At 43.9% G+C, this 15,132-nt stretch overlaps 1 protein-coding gene across 12 annotated transcripts in view; it reads left to right on the top strand.

The window, feature by feature from the left end:
- sox5 (SRY-box transcription factor 5) overlaps positions 1-15,132 on the top strand; it is a 279,804-nt gene that overhangs the window by 240,201 nt on the left and 24,471 nt on the right. For 9 of the 12 annotated variants that reach the window (XM_042217984.1, XM_042217983.1, XM_014329859.2 and 6 more), the window contains 2 exons: positions 5,550-5,676; positions 9,239-9,324. In XM_042217984.1, the coding sequence (XP_042073918.1) occupies positions 5,550-5,676; positions 9,239-9,324 (213 nt within the window). The remainder of the gene's footprint in view (positions 1-5,549; positions 5,677-9,238; positions 9,325-15,132) is intronic. The other 3 variants (XM_042217989.1, XM_014329872.2, XM_014329851.2) reach the window with 1 other exon arrangement.

Below are 15,132 nucleotides of genomic sequence, written 5' to 3'. Positions count from 1 at the left end.
CTCACATTCACATTGTTTTACTTTTGAGTGAGCTTTCATAAACTGTCCTAATCCTCAATCTTCCCTGGATGTAACCCTTACTTTTATTGTGATAAACCGTCTAAACCTAACCTTTAATTGAAGTCCTGACCGTACGTTATCTCTAACTTTGCCATAATCCTACACCAAAACCCCAAACATGACGAAACCTTTCCCTCTGGTTAAGCAGAGACCTTGAAAAACACCCTTTATGTTATAAAACTTTGTGTTCATTCCAAGGGTTCAGTCTAACTTGTCCACACAGAAATTCCAAAACAGGAACATGTGTGAACATAAGGACGTACAAGACACACAAAAACACATGCACACACACTTTCCTACCCCCTGCTAGGGGCCTTCTTGTTAAGCTTGAAGGGGTGAGCACATTTTCTCAAACTTCTCTTTACTTTCCTTCTCGTCTCGTCTCATTCTAATTAAACGTCTTGTCTCCGAGGCTCCCCCCGGTGTTTGCCGGGGACGACTGTTGCTGCCGTGCGAGGAAGCGCGACAGGGATGAAAGCAGCTCACCTGCCGTGAGGCTCAGGGCTTACCTTGAGAACACGCACACATTTTTATAGAATTGCCAGACACAAATGCACAATATATATTGAAACAGAGGGATGAGAGAACACAAGTGTGGCCTGCCTAATGAATCAAAACTCACTCATGCAAAGCACTCACACACACACTTTCAACTGTGTCTGCTCCTGTTGCGCTGCCCCTGTGTGCTGTCTTTAATCTCATCAAGAATCACTACTGCTATAGGTCAAAGGCAGCAGAGAGAGAGAGAGAAAGGAGAAAAAAAATCAGAAAATGAGTAAAGCCACCTGATGCTTTGACTGGTTTAAGAGAGCCCAGAATTGGCGGCGACAGCGGCTAACAAGGTCTCTATTAAGGCCATCCTACACTGGTAACTCAATCTCACATACACAAAGCTAAGTGTAATACCTGATGCAATCACAAGCACAAACTCCTGTCTCTATCTGTGTTTTTCATTGTTGGGAAGAGGCAGACAAAAACATTGAAAAACATTTATTGATTTCCACGCACACGGTGCAGACCATGAACGTAACGCAGGAGCACCTCTGTAGTCTTTGCATAGGAGCAGCTAACCCAATTGGCTGTGTAATTATTTAATCACCCCCATTACACCGCAGCCAGTGTAATTTGTGTTTTCCTTACACAGTGTGTGTCAGCATGCACACACACGTATGCACTAATAAACTGGACTGCAACCAAACAGCCTTTTTCCCACTGAGGCCCACCCTCTCGCTCTCTCACACACACACACACACACACGCTTTCTCAGGCACAGATATACCTGTGTGTGCATCCTGCAGTGGCACTGCCACCTGAACCATGCCCCTACATTCACAGCACACTGGCCTAATAGCCCACTGTCCATAGAAAGTTAATGGACTAATATTAAAAGCCAGCTCCCTCTCTCTCTCTCGGTCTCGCTCTCTCTCTCCAAATTAATTATTGGTTCTATCGCTCGCACATCCCCTCTTCAGCAATAGGTCATACAGGTCTTGCATTAATTGCCGGAGCATATGGTCGCCAACAGATTTTAGCTGTGGGACTCGCACTTTAGCGGGGGCTATTTTTTCGCGCGCTCAGATGCGAGCCATATTGTGCGGCGCTGGCAGCTATTGTTCGGCGCATTAACTTCATAGAGCTAATTACTCCCCAATAATAACTTTACCTTGGAGTTTTTAGCGCAGCGCGTGCCAACCAACCTGTTTCGCACCCCATATGTTAATTAGCGGCCACATCTTCATTATGCCGCAGCGGCGCTTTAAGTTCAAGCTGTGCCGCCTGGCGCGTGGTGAACGCAGCCTCGACTCGCTGCCAATTATCCAACTCTTGCTCCCCTCTCCGTCTCTCTTCCTCTCACTCGTTCTCCCTCTCTTGTTCATTCTGTTCTCTCTATCTGCTGTTTATTTCCTGAGAAGTTGTCTCGCCAGGGTGAATTGTCAACTTCTCTCTCTCTTTCCGTCCCCTTTGCCCCTGTGAAATTTCTCGAGAAAAAGTTTCACACTTGTTCTTAATATATGTGATTTTTTTTTTCCCTTCTTCTTCTGCTTAGAGTAATTTTTTTCTTTGTTTTGCATTTAGCTTTCACTGATTAGAGGCATTTTTCAGATCCGGTTTCGTTTCAGGTTTCTGTTTTGGGTGTGGAGGTGGGGTTTGCAGATGAAAGCGGCAGCGCCTCTTATTCTCCACGTCAGCAGTAGCAGTGTGAAGATTTGTGTGTGTGTGTATTGTAGGTTTTCATGTTCGCTTTGGGCCTGATGTGAAAGAGAAGCTGAGGAGCGCATTATTCCCAAAGCTCCTGCTGTTTAAGATGTGCCTTTTCCTTTATGTGAGATCTGGAGATTGTCTGATAGATCCAGCCTTGCTCTCCCTTTCTCCTACTCTTACTTTCTCCCGCTTTTCTTTTTCCTTCTGTCAGCTCATCTTTGTCTCTGATTTTTATAGCACTCTCCCTCCCTCTTCTTCTTGTTGGTTTCAAAGTTTACGGTGTGATCACAAGGCAGAGCTCGTGAGTTGCTTTAAGGCATTATTGTATATTCAATATTAAATGGGAAAGAAAGCTCCTACAGTATCAGAGTGATTGATCCTCTGTATTATGTGATAGCCACTCCACAAACAAACACACTCTCAGTTTTTGAGTCCCTCGCTCAACTTGCTGCGACCCACGTTTCCTGCTTTGTGTGGCTTATGAAAGTCGATAAGTGTGAGTGTCAGTGAGCACGTTAGGCGATTGCTGCTACTGATCGGCTCAGCAGCTGTTACACTAACTCAGCTACTATGAGAGCAACCTATGTATGGGAATTGTTCTCTATAAACCATTCCCCATCTCACTCTTGTCTCTGTTTCTCATCCCTTTGTTCTTCTTCCTCCTGATCTTCTTATCCCATTGTGATGACTCATACTGTACATAATGCGCAACAGTTCTGTAGGCTGATTAATGTCTGCCTATTGTATGCAGGCATATTGTTCTGAGATTTAGAAAAGGAGGGGATGATATAGAGGAGAAGGTAGCTTTTTGTGGCGTTTTCATTGGCAAAGAAAGAAGCAAAGTCATGTGCAGACACTGAGTCACACAATATAGATATACTAGTGTGTGTATGTATAGTATATATGTGCTACATCTGCCTCAAACTTATCTTACTCTGCTCCTCTGCTCCCCTTCCCTCGCCTCCCTCCGGTATATTACAGCATTTCTAGCCAGCTCTACTCCAGCATATGTCCAATTAGGCCTGAAAGGCAAAGCAGAACTGTTCTGTCTGTGATTCGTCCCCGCAGGGGTCCTGTCCGAGCGTCGCTCTGGAACGCCTCCCCCTTCTGATCGTGCGTCGCAGGCGGCACGACGGTTTATGGTTAACCAAAATGGTGGAGTAATTATTGTTTTTGGTGTAAGGGGGGAACAGGAGCTGCGCTGTGATAGTTTGATTACAGTGCTGCTGGCTGCCGCGTGCCGACACACACAGGAGCGGGAGGAGGGGGATGAGGAGGAGACACAGAAACACACACACACACGCACAGGAATTTACAGTACACTGTAAAATCACTGTTGATACTGAGCGACAGCCACTCTCTCTCTCTTTTTTTTCTATTTACCTGTCTCAAACACTAACCACTTAAAGGGCTCACATTGCTGAGACATTACCCGATTGTACCGTGGCACCACCACCATTCTTTATGATTGTGCAGCCATTTCCTTCATTCCAGATCAATTTTCCACATCAGTCAGCTTTTACTCACCCATTATCCTATTCAGCCATTACCTTCTCTGGTCTCCTGGCAAAATAAGAGTGACAGAAGAAGAGGAAGAGAGATTAGTTGCAAAGAGGGAGCAAAGTGCTTTGCAACCAGACATGTGCAGGTCATGGGCCTTAAGACATTATCAGGGATTTGATTTGAGCGGGGAAGCCTCACAGTTTAACACGGAAACTTCAGGATGCCCGTCTTTCCTTTTTTTCTTTTAAATTGAACATAGCATTAGTTCTGGCAGGTTTCACAGTCAGCCTGAGGCAGCAGCCCTGGCAGATCAGCTGTTCTCATTGACAGTCACATCAGCTGATGGCTCAGCTAATAGCTTTCTGTGCATCGTATTTGCATATTTGAAAGCTGCATATCATCAGCCTGGTTGCTGTGGCCTCTGCAGGCCGCTGTGGAACCCAACTTCATCTCCTTTCATCCCTTTTTAAACTCAGTCAGTGTCACATCTGTTACGTCACTGATGCCTATTCTGTTCTGAGCTACTCCTGAATTTAGTCTTTCCACAAATGCACAGGGAGGTCCCGGAACAGAGGCATACTGCCAAATACAAATTACTGCAGATGGAAAAAACAATCTTCCTTTTGACTGTAGTGCTCCTGACAGAAATCTGTTTATACTGTAAAACAGAAAAAGACATCATTAAAGGTATAGTTAAATTGACAGAAGCTGTGAAATTGTTAATTAAATATATTACACTTCCAAGACCTGCTTCTTGTACTTCTAATTTTATTTGAGTACAGTGTGGGCGCAGCATTGTTGTAATCTTGCCATTTAATATTCAAAAAACTGGTGGCCAATAAAAAAGGCAAACTGTATGCTTCTCGTTACTGAATAAAAACAACAAAGAGGGCAAGATGTGTCCTAGGGCTGGCTCAGAGGATTACGCAAGATTGTCGCATTATTTTTTTAAACTCGGACTTTTTTAGAACAATTTCACCATCTTTGCTTTGGGATGCTTTGCTGTCTTCATCTCGCGTTACACCTTAGCTATAGGTAGAAACTCTCCATTATTTCCTTCCTTCTCCCACCTTTTTCCACTCTCCCTGTCTTCCTCGCCTTATCTTCTCCTATCTTTCCTCTCAAACTGTCAGTCAGTCCATCACGCGCAAGTCTTTGTGTGTTGTTTTTGGCAGAACGCTGTTTAGTGCAACCATCTGTCTCCTACTTCTCTCTCCTTCTCTCTCTCTCCTGTCATCCCTGCCAAAGTCACCCATCGGAGGAGCTTCTTTTTCTTTTTCTTTTTTCTTTTTTTTCTCCCTTCGTCTCCTTTTAAAATCCTGGAAACCTTATGAAGTCGTATGGCTCTCTGCCGACAGGCGCGCACACAGCGTTGTGTCTGTGTGTTTGTATGTTAGTGTGTGTTTTGGTTGGTGGGAGGTTTGATGCAGGGAGAAGGGAAGAGAGCACTGTCTTCCAAATAAAACGAAAAGGCCAGCTGTTGTTAGAGTTTAGTGAACTGTCCTCGTGACGTGGCTTTTTGTGTTTGAAATGACATGATGCTCTCTTTACAGCCGTGTGTTGCGCATTGATTACATGCATACAGTGTATGTATATGAATGCATTTGATTGTGTTACTGTGCAAACACACCTTTATTTTCAGCATTGTTCATATCGCTCCCAGCGCATGCACACATGAAGAGCTGTACAAATGGACAGGTCGTAATGTTTATCCCTTCTCATTTCCCTTTCTTTTCCCCCTTTTCCGACTTCCTCCCCCCTTGTTCTTCCCCCTCCTTCATCAGCAGGTCCAGGGCCAACTCCCTCCACTGATGATTCCTGTCTTTCCCCCAGACCAGCGAACTCTTGCGGCAGCTGCGGCCCAGCAGGGCTTCCTAATGCCCCCTAGCTTCAACTACAAGCCTGGCTGCAGTGAGTGGCATCCGTGCGCGCACACACATGCTGTACATTCATGAATAGGTGCAACTTTCAGAGTAGCTTTTATGTGTGATGTTTCACATGTTTTTCACCAAGCAAGCAAGGTAGAGTCCTACCATTTTCCCACACAAGGAGTCTGGTTGTTTCCCAAAAGACGAGCTCGCCCCTATAACAACATCTCCCTCTTAATAGAAAAACCAGTCCAAATACACCCTTCCTGTTTACACTCTCTTTATCTCTCTCTCCCTCTCTCACTCAGTCCTTTTGGCTCCTTCCTTTTGTCTTGTCTATTTTTTGATGTATAAAAGCAACAAAATGAAGGCGTCCTGCAGAATTTTTTTTTTTTTTTTTTTTGGCTATCACGCTCCGGCTGTGTGGCAATGTGTTGTTTACCATGATAGAGAGAGAGAGAGAGAGACACAGAGATGGGGAGAGAGAGAGGAAAAAAGGAGAGGTTGGTGCTTGCCAGGGGATGCTGAGAATAAATGCACAGTGGGGGGGGTTAGCAGAAGGGGGGGGAGGGAGGGTGGTAATGTGACCTGCCCCAGGTTCTCCTCACATTAACACGGGACGCAGCCAGAACATGTTTCCAAAGCAGCCCCCACACACACGCGCGCGCGCACACACACACACGTCCAGACAGCCAGAAATGGCTTTGTGGAATTGCAAACACACACACACACAAATCAGACACAAATATGTAAGTGTGCGCACAGGCTCGTGCATACTCCCCCCCACCCCACCCCACTTAGAGTTTCACAGCTTCCCAAACAAGTCCATTCCATTTTAATTAGTGCCATCTTCACCCACGCCCACTGCCCACGTAAATACCCTGTCAAGTAGTGGGCTTGTCTTTTCACTGCCTCAGCCAACTTCAACCGGACTGGCACACTGCGGCAGGCCAAGCCGCCCCTGAGAAAACTCTCTGGCAACTTTCGAAGTTGTTGTGAGTCGATGTAGTTTGGTGGTGAAGCTCTAAATAGGACATGTGTAGCATTGTGCGCTGACATATTCTCACGGCGCTTCGCAGTTTGGAAGACAAGAATACATTTTATTTGCACAGTATGGATTTCTGCGCATTCCAAGCCTCTCCTGTTTAAGCACTTGAACAGTAACGCAGTCTTTTTTCACGCTGCAGTTTAAGAAATCAGCTAGCGTCTTCGAGGGAGGGATAACGAATAAATAAGTGCAAAACATACCTGCATTTATGGTTGTAACTTTTTGAAAAAAGCTGGAAGCTTAATTCCAGCTATTTTTAGGGTAGCTTTGCATGAACAACAGTTCAAAATACTCTTCTTTAATCTGATACTAAACCTTGACGCTGCCCCTCAATTCATCCACAGTCTGAAACGTGCCAGTTTAGATTTTCTTCCTTAAACCCAGATGGGCCCGCACTTTCAAACAGAAGCTTTGAGCAGAAGCTGGGTGGCATTTCTGTGCTTGAGTCTGGAGGAGAGGCTGAGATGACCATATCAAAGATCTTTGATCTAATGTTTACTCTTTATGATATCATATGGATCAAAACATGTCTGCGTGTGCAACTTCATACTAAGAGATCACTTTGTTATTTGAAATTTTGGCCATGTTTTATATCTTTAACTTTCAGAGTAAACAGGAAAAACCTAAAACTTTGGCCTAAATATGCTGTTTCCCGCTCTAAAGTTTGACAAACTCTGTTTTATTTGTTTGTTATTTGGAGATGAGACTAAAGTGATTCAAAGGGTGTTTTAGAGATGAGTAACCTAAACTAAACACCCCAAGTTCAAAACACAGGTTTTTCTTTTCAAAAATTAAGTCTGAGTAACTTGAGAAATTGTTCAGAAAAAAGTAACACAGAAAGCTTTACTCTTTATGGTAAGAAAACTGCATCGTCTCACTGTTGCTTTCATGTTGAAAGATTCTATAATGCCTCTTTAAAAATAAAAAATGTGCAAAATTGTAACATCAAAGTGTCACTGATAATGTTTTTGTATATATCACTTGCCCTCATCCATCTCCCTCATTCGTCTGTTTGTCAGTGAGAAATCTCAGCCTCGTCCGCCTAGGTCGCTGTCCCCGAGCCAAGAGCAACATGTTTGCTTTTCTCTGTCCTTCTCCCTTTTGTTACAGCGACCCCCAGGAGGAGCATAAATATCCACTGGGCTCATGTTTGTCCAGGGAGCAAGGAGAACAGACCAATCTCCTAGAATACACAGTCCTGAAATAATTCTTTAATCCCTCCTGCCCTCCTTCCCAACTGGACAAAGGAATGTCTCAGCTTTGCTTTCACCCTCTTTTTTCTTTTTTGTGTGTGTTATTTTTAAGAGTGAAGATATATGGGAAAATATGTTGTAAGGAAAGTCTGGCTTGTGCCAAGCTAGGACACAAAACGTACACGGGCAAATACACACAATAGATAGAGCCAAGAGGCTGATCACTGTGCTCAAGGTTCAGGTCAGAAATGCAAGGTCAAGCACTGAGAAGCTTCTCGAGTTTTCTTCAGATGAAAGAAGTTTCCTGGATTAGATATCAGCACAAAAGCCCGATCTCGTCCACCAACTCCTCTTTAGTTAGAGAGCAAGTTCAAATACACATCGGAGCTTTCAACCAGCATGTTTGTACAATATGACCATAATTAAACACCGTATCCTCTTCTTTTCTCCCTTCTGCTCCTCTCGCTGCTATCCCTCACCCTCCACCTTCTCTTTCCTGTTATCTCTGACCTTTCTCTCCCTCTTTTTCTTTCTTTCTCTCTCTCTGAGTAATTACAGTGCAGCCTATCTGCACTTACTAACTAATAATCCAAACTCGCCCCTTTCTCCCCTTTCTTTCTCCACCTCGCTTCTGTCATCTCTTCCGCCCTGTTCATCCATCTATCTCTTGATTTATCACTCCTGACAGAAGGGCGAGAGAGGGATGAAGGAAAGGAAGAGACAAAATGGAGAGGTAGCGAGTAACTTGTGAAGAAGGCACCAAGAAGGAAAGAAGCAAAGGAGAAGAGTGAGGGGAGCAGTGAAAGCAGCGCTGTGTCCACAAAGCAGGAGAACAGACAGTTGAGGGGAAAAAAGGGAGAGCGGAGAACAGCAATCGGCAGTCGCGGCTCTTAATTACGGTGCTGGGGCCGGCTTTATCAGAATCCCTTCACCTCACTGCTCTTTGTCAGGGGGTATTAAGGAGGAGGACACACAATCAGGCTTTTCATTAGGGCCCTACCGGCAGCGGACACAAAGGATGGCTTTAACAGCTGCAGAAAGGGACTCAGGTGGCAGCGGTGGTGGTGGTGGGAGAGAGGGTTTATGGGGGAGAGGAGAGAGGGAGCAAGAGACTAAAGCGGGATGAGAGGGAGGAGAAAAACAAAAGGATGAGGGGAAAGAGTGAACAAGAGAGATGGAGGCTGATAGGAGAGGAAAATGGAGACGTGGGTGGAGAAGGGGTCACAGAGCCATCCTAGTCTAACAGGGGGGAGGTGGAGAAATTGAGGATAAGGTGCCATTGGTGTGTAAAGTGCTCGAAAGCAGTCATTGTTTTTAATTTGATATTTCATTTTATATAGAAAAAATGTGATTCTTGTCTTCAGGTGACCCCTACCCTCTCCAGCTCATCCCCACAACGATGGCTGCTGCTGCTGCTGCCACACCAGGTCTGGGACCCCTACAGCTCCAGGTAAGGCTATAGCACCTACAGTTGATCTCTCAGAAATAAACGTAGGGGCCAGAAACATAAAAATGACTTCCAGCAGTAGCCACAAACCTTCAGATATATCACAGACGTTTCTCTTCTCACTGGGATGATGCCATTGTGAACAATTCCCCTAACCCTGACAGTGTTCACACCACATTCTGCTGCCCACTGAGCTAGACAAGACCACAAACACAGCCACAGGGGGGGGATGCGCAGCTGTCACTTTCAGCCAAAGTGTTGACACCAAAGTGATCCCACAAAAACATGATCTTTATGATCAGGAAAGAAAAGCACACACAGAGAGATGTGACAAATGTAAGCGTAGCCCTCGGCTTTGTCCTGTGATAGGGAGCAAATGTGGTTGATGCAGTTCAGTGGGAGCCGGCATGCAGAGTAGAGCACAGAAATATTCAGATTGGCTGTCAGAGGTAATTTGGGGGTGATGCTGAAGACATTTCAATCTCCCTTAACAGCACAGACGTTACCGAAGGCTCTGAATAAACCAAAAGAGGGATATTTCTAACCTAAGGAATAGGTTTGGATCACTGTACTCAAGCATGCCTTTAAAATGAAGTGTCCAAAACTTTTCGCATCACAAACCAGAAGTCAAAGCATTAAATCATTCTTCAATCAATCATTCTTCATTTTATCTGTTTCGGAGATGTTGACCAAACAAAGGAAACTATGACAAAGTTGAACCCAGGATTTAAGGGGCAGCTTACATCTACATGCACCTCAAGGGACTCTGTGGAAAGCAGGGCAGAGATGAGAGAGAGTTAAATAGGAAAGGTAAAACACAGGTGGGAAAACAAGCTGACATCTGTTATCCAGCTTAAAAGGATGAGATTCGTGCTTTTCCTCTGTGTGTATGTAAAATAGGTGCCCCTATGGCGGCCACTTATGTAATCTTGACCACTGTCTGCCCTCACACGACTAGAACTCAGAGATCCACGTCGGCTTTGGGCCCCCCTCTCAGAGGGGTTAAGAGCTTGCACTGGCATCCTCTCACTCGCCTGTCTGAAACACATTAAGCACTAGTGCAGGGCTCACCCTCAGTACACTTGGCCACCTGTGTACATCTGAGAGAAACAGCTGCATTTGACACATGTTTTCATGTAGTTCTCCACGTCTTTTCACTTACACACAAGGGGAATGATGAGAAAATATGGGTTAAAGGTCAGACAGAGGGTGTGTAATACATTTGCACCTGTCAGCCAAAACGTGCAGCTCCATATGCTAGACACTACAGGGAGAATAGAATAGCTGTGTAACTCTATCATGGAGAACGGACCCCGCTGTCGTCACTGATTTCATTATTGCTTGCGCGCCTGTGTGTGTGTGTGTGTGTACGTTTGTGTTTAGCCCCAGAATAATTTTCTCTGTCTGTTATCACTGCCTCAATCTAGCTGTCCATATGTTCGACTGTGTTCAGACTCACTCAAAATCTCCAGTCGAACAGCTTTGTCCACCTTGCAATCAGACACACACACACACAAGCAGGGAGGGGCAAAAGAACACAACAAGTGCAAAAAAAAAAAAAAGGAAAACCCATCTCACTCAGTCAGATTTCTTTCTTCCAATCCTCCAAGAGAAATACACATCCACATGCACGCTCACACAAACGCAGGCGCACGTTGAGATTAAGGCTTTGTCACAAAGAAACGGATTTGCCAGGGCTAACACAAGTACAGATGTCTCAATGTGGATGGATTTCCTTTGGGATCGTCTCTGCGCCCTCATTTGATAAGGAGGTGTTTCTGTCGCCCAGACGAGACATGACAGTTAGCTCGGCCCTCGGGTCGCCACGGCAACACAGCGGTTTGGCGGGGAAGACACGAGTGAACCCATTCAGCCGACACGCATACACAAATGAAGACAGAAAATGAAAGATTTTCAGATACAATGGACAATAAACTAAGGTGCATTCAGGGGAACATGCAGACATGCCCACGGGTGTGTTATTTCAACATGTGGGCTGGACTTGAACCACACACACACACAAACATAGTGATTACAGTTTGTACACACGCTTCTCACATATGCTACACTTCCCGTGCGCCTGGGGTCTAAGGTTTAGTCTTCAACAATATGAAGAATCTATATTTGTTGTCCAAATTGAATTAAATTCAAATCCAATATATTTTGATTTGAAAAGGAGTTAAAGGGCTTTTTTGACAGTCCACAAAGAGCCTTTCTTATCTTAAGCACTATTGATCCGGTTTAGGTCGTTAACTTTGGTATCACAGCACATCTGACTGACTCACTTTGGGGAATGTGGTATATTATATACACCCACTGATACAATATAGGATCAAAAACTGCAGTTGGTACCTTGCTGGTTCAGTTTGCTTAAATTAGTATACCTGGCAATTTTATACATCCCTCTTAATTTTCTGCTAATAAATGACTGAAGTTATTGTTTAAAAACAGCAGCGGCTCCTGTACAAGCAGCTTGCATTGATGAAACTGTAAGCAGTATAGTCTGAGCTATGGATATTCTTCCTTTTCCAGTGTATAGGTGCAGGACTTTTTTTTTTTTGCTCACTCACTTATTTGCCTATGCAGGCATGAATACTTACTTTTAATACACTCATATATTAAGCTTCTCTATGTAGCTCACACTTTGAGCAGTTGCTAATGTGATTTTTTTTTTTTTATTGCTGATAAAGCTGTTAGAGGAGAGCTGTAGTCTAACTGGGCAGTTGTGTTATTAGGCTGTCTGTGTAGGAACAACAGCCACAGAGAAACTGTTCAGCTGTTACTCTATGTAACTCTAGTTTTATGAGTATGAGTGTAGCCTCTAATAGGCTTCACCACTGGTTGTCTTGGGTGGCCAGCTTTTAGTCTGTCGTGGCTGTGGTTACCCCTTGGCTCCACTCCTTGTCAAGTGCCAAAACACAGAACCCCACAATCTTTTGTTGGCACGTTATCAACTAACACCTCTGTCTTTTATGTCCTATTTTCTGTGACATAGGACTCTGCAAACCCACTAAAATGTACAAAAACAAACATATTTGTAATTTAAAGTTAGAGAACTGTTAAATTGATGAATTCTCCCTTAAAGTTCATAATATGAACAAGAATGTTACTTTGACACAATCCTGCATAAAGTTAGTTGTCAGGCAGTCAGCTCATATAAGCTGATAGCTCAGTTTTTATACATTTTTATGCATCCAAGTGGCAAAGTTTACACAGGGCGCAGTATTTGCTTAAACTTGCCCACATTTCCTGCACAACTGGAAGCCGCTTTGCGACCCACCTCCACCACAGCTCCTCCGTTCACACTGTGTGACTTCATCTGTGGTCATTAATGCCTCCTCTGTTCTGTATGAGGGTCCTTTTGCTGCTCTAAACAGAGTACAGCCTTACAGCCAAATATAAATAATCGCAGATAAAAAAATAATGTTTTTCTTTTGACTAAAGTGATTCTGACTGAAACTTCTTTTGTGCCAGTTTTTTTTTTTATTTCTGTCATCGCAGAAATCTCAGTCCTATTTGGAATCTTCTTCCTTGCAGCTGATACACTGTAGATACGAAGCAAGAAATCAAGTTTGGAATAATGGCTTAATCTGTGTGTATCCAATGTGCACATAGAAAGAAAGAAGACCGAAAGAAAACCTTTCAAAAGCACAGTGTCGAGATAAGTGCAGTTCTTAGAAAAATGTATTAAACTCAATGATTTTAAAGCTTTTTTTCTATGTTTGAACCGTCCTCCATAGAAATCAACAGAGTGGCTCTTAAAGTCAATAGAAGCTTAACACTGAATCCTCTACAGAAGCTTTTCAAGGCAGTGGAGGCTTTGGAGTGTACAAGGTTGGCATTTAGCATCTTAATCTGTGGGATGAGTGTGACATTGTGCATTAGAGCATGTTAATCTGGCTCCCTATTGACCCTTGATATCATTGATATCATCCACATCACACAAATGGACTGAGAAGGACAGACAGAGAATTGAAAAATGAAAAGAAAATCCACTTATCCTGGTGAGGGAGAGAGAGAGATTTGAGGTAACGATGAAAAGGCAAAAGTACCAGAGGATGATCAGCTGAAAGGATAAACAGAGAGAAAAAGAGATGAGGGAACGGAGGTAAGCACTGGAATAAAGTGTGTTTGTGCGCAACAAAGTGTGTGTGTGGCGTGGTATAAAGAGGGTCAATGGCATGGGTCAGGCATCATATGGAGAGGCAGATGTTGGAACATATTGTCCTGGATTACCGCACTGTACACCGGAGACATAGATGGACGAACAACGGATAGGCGGTTAGAGGGAGGAGGGGAGGGGAAAAGAGGAACAGATGAGAGAGGTAAACGAGAAATCAATCGCGCAAGTCGTTTTTTTCTACAAAACCTTATCTGGAAGGAAGACAGATAGCAACACAGCAGTTTTCTCAGATGCTTCAGTGTTGGAGGTGCTGAGAGATTTATTTTTGAGATTGCACTGTGAGCCCGTGAGCAGCAGGGATAGCAGATAAAACTTCTGAACCCTTAAGAGAAAAATAGATTTTTATAGAAAATAGAGTTCATAGAAACATTTTGGTGTATAAGTCCCACGTACTTTGAGCGGCAGTTTTTATATTCCGGCTTTAAATTCTGGTGAAATTACAAAATAAAGTATAGACTGCATTGTTGAGAAGTTTTTCACTTTAAGTAACCCAGCGATGTTAAAGTAAAAGCTAAATATTGGTTATTTCGTTCTATTCAATACTTTAAAGAGAGCACAAAGAAAAAGAAATAGCCAAAATACTTGAGATGTTTGCTGTCAAGGTATAAAGAAAGCATTGTAGTTATTTTATTTAAACTTGACCACTATATTGTGGTGAAGTAATCTCTCTGTGTGGGTTGTTTTTATTCAGTTTATTGTAGTTCAATCTCACATAGGTTTCCAAACAAGAACAAAGGCTCGAAAGCAAAATCGAAGAAGAGGTTGATAAGACGTAAAGATCGGACAGCGTTTGTGTCAGACGCTTCTGACTCATTATCAGTTTTACCGAGGCTTGTCTTCTTTTTTTTGCCTCTAAGTACCAAAACAACCCACAAGTGGGGGTGAAAAAAACACGCTTAGATAGACAGAGAAGAATCCATTAAGATCTATACAATAGTCCTCATGTCCACGTAAACAATAGAGCTCAGACCGCTCTGAGGCGCCCGCGTACTCGGACAACAAAGATGAGGCAAGCTTGTAATCTGTCTAAGGCTGCAGATTATTGACCAAGATTCACAGACACACACAGATCCCCAGTGACTAAGCTGACAAGAGAAACAGCAAAACAAGAGAATGGACACAGCTTATTGTGTGTGTCAGGGAAGATGCACACAAGATAGTGTCAGTACTACTAATACCACAGAGTGACCCCATGTTTTCAGTCAGAGAACACCAGCAGTCTCCCATCACCTCCCCACCTGATGTCAGTAGAGGTCGGGCTACACACAGACACACACACACACACACACACACACACACACACATGTAAAAATTCTATTGACATATTGCTTGTTTCACATTAAGGGATTAGGGACATAAAGAGGGAAGGGCTGTACAGCTCAGCAGTGTGCCTGGGTTGTGAGTGACATTTCAAATTCCTTAGTCTCATCCTGCAACTGCAATTGCACCCCCTCCCCAATCTGTGTGTGTGTTCACTCCTCTAGTCACCCCAGGGGGCTTTGCGCTGTCACTTCCTGTTTGTTGACATGTATGTCGTTGTGGCGACGCTCTGGGCACGCTCCACAGTGCCTCTGCCCTCTGTACCGTGTGTGTGTGTGTGTGTGTGTGTGTGTGTGTGTCTGTGCTCG

Source organism: Haplochromis burtoni, unplaced genomic scaffold, assembly GCF_018398535.1.
Source record: "Haplochromis burtoni strain Fernald_Lab_line unplaced genomic scaffold, NCSU_Asbu1 Contig_14, whole genome shotgun sequence".
Classification (NCBI taxonomy): domain Eukaryota; kingdom Metazoa; phylum Chordata; class Actinopteri; order Cichliformes; family Cichlidae; genus Haplochromis; species Haplochromis burtoni.
Note: the sequence above shows the minus strand (reverse complement) of the source record. Positions and strands in the feature narration are given on the sequence as shown.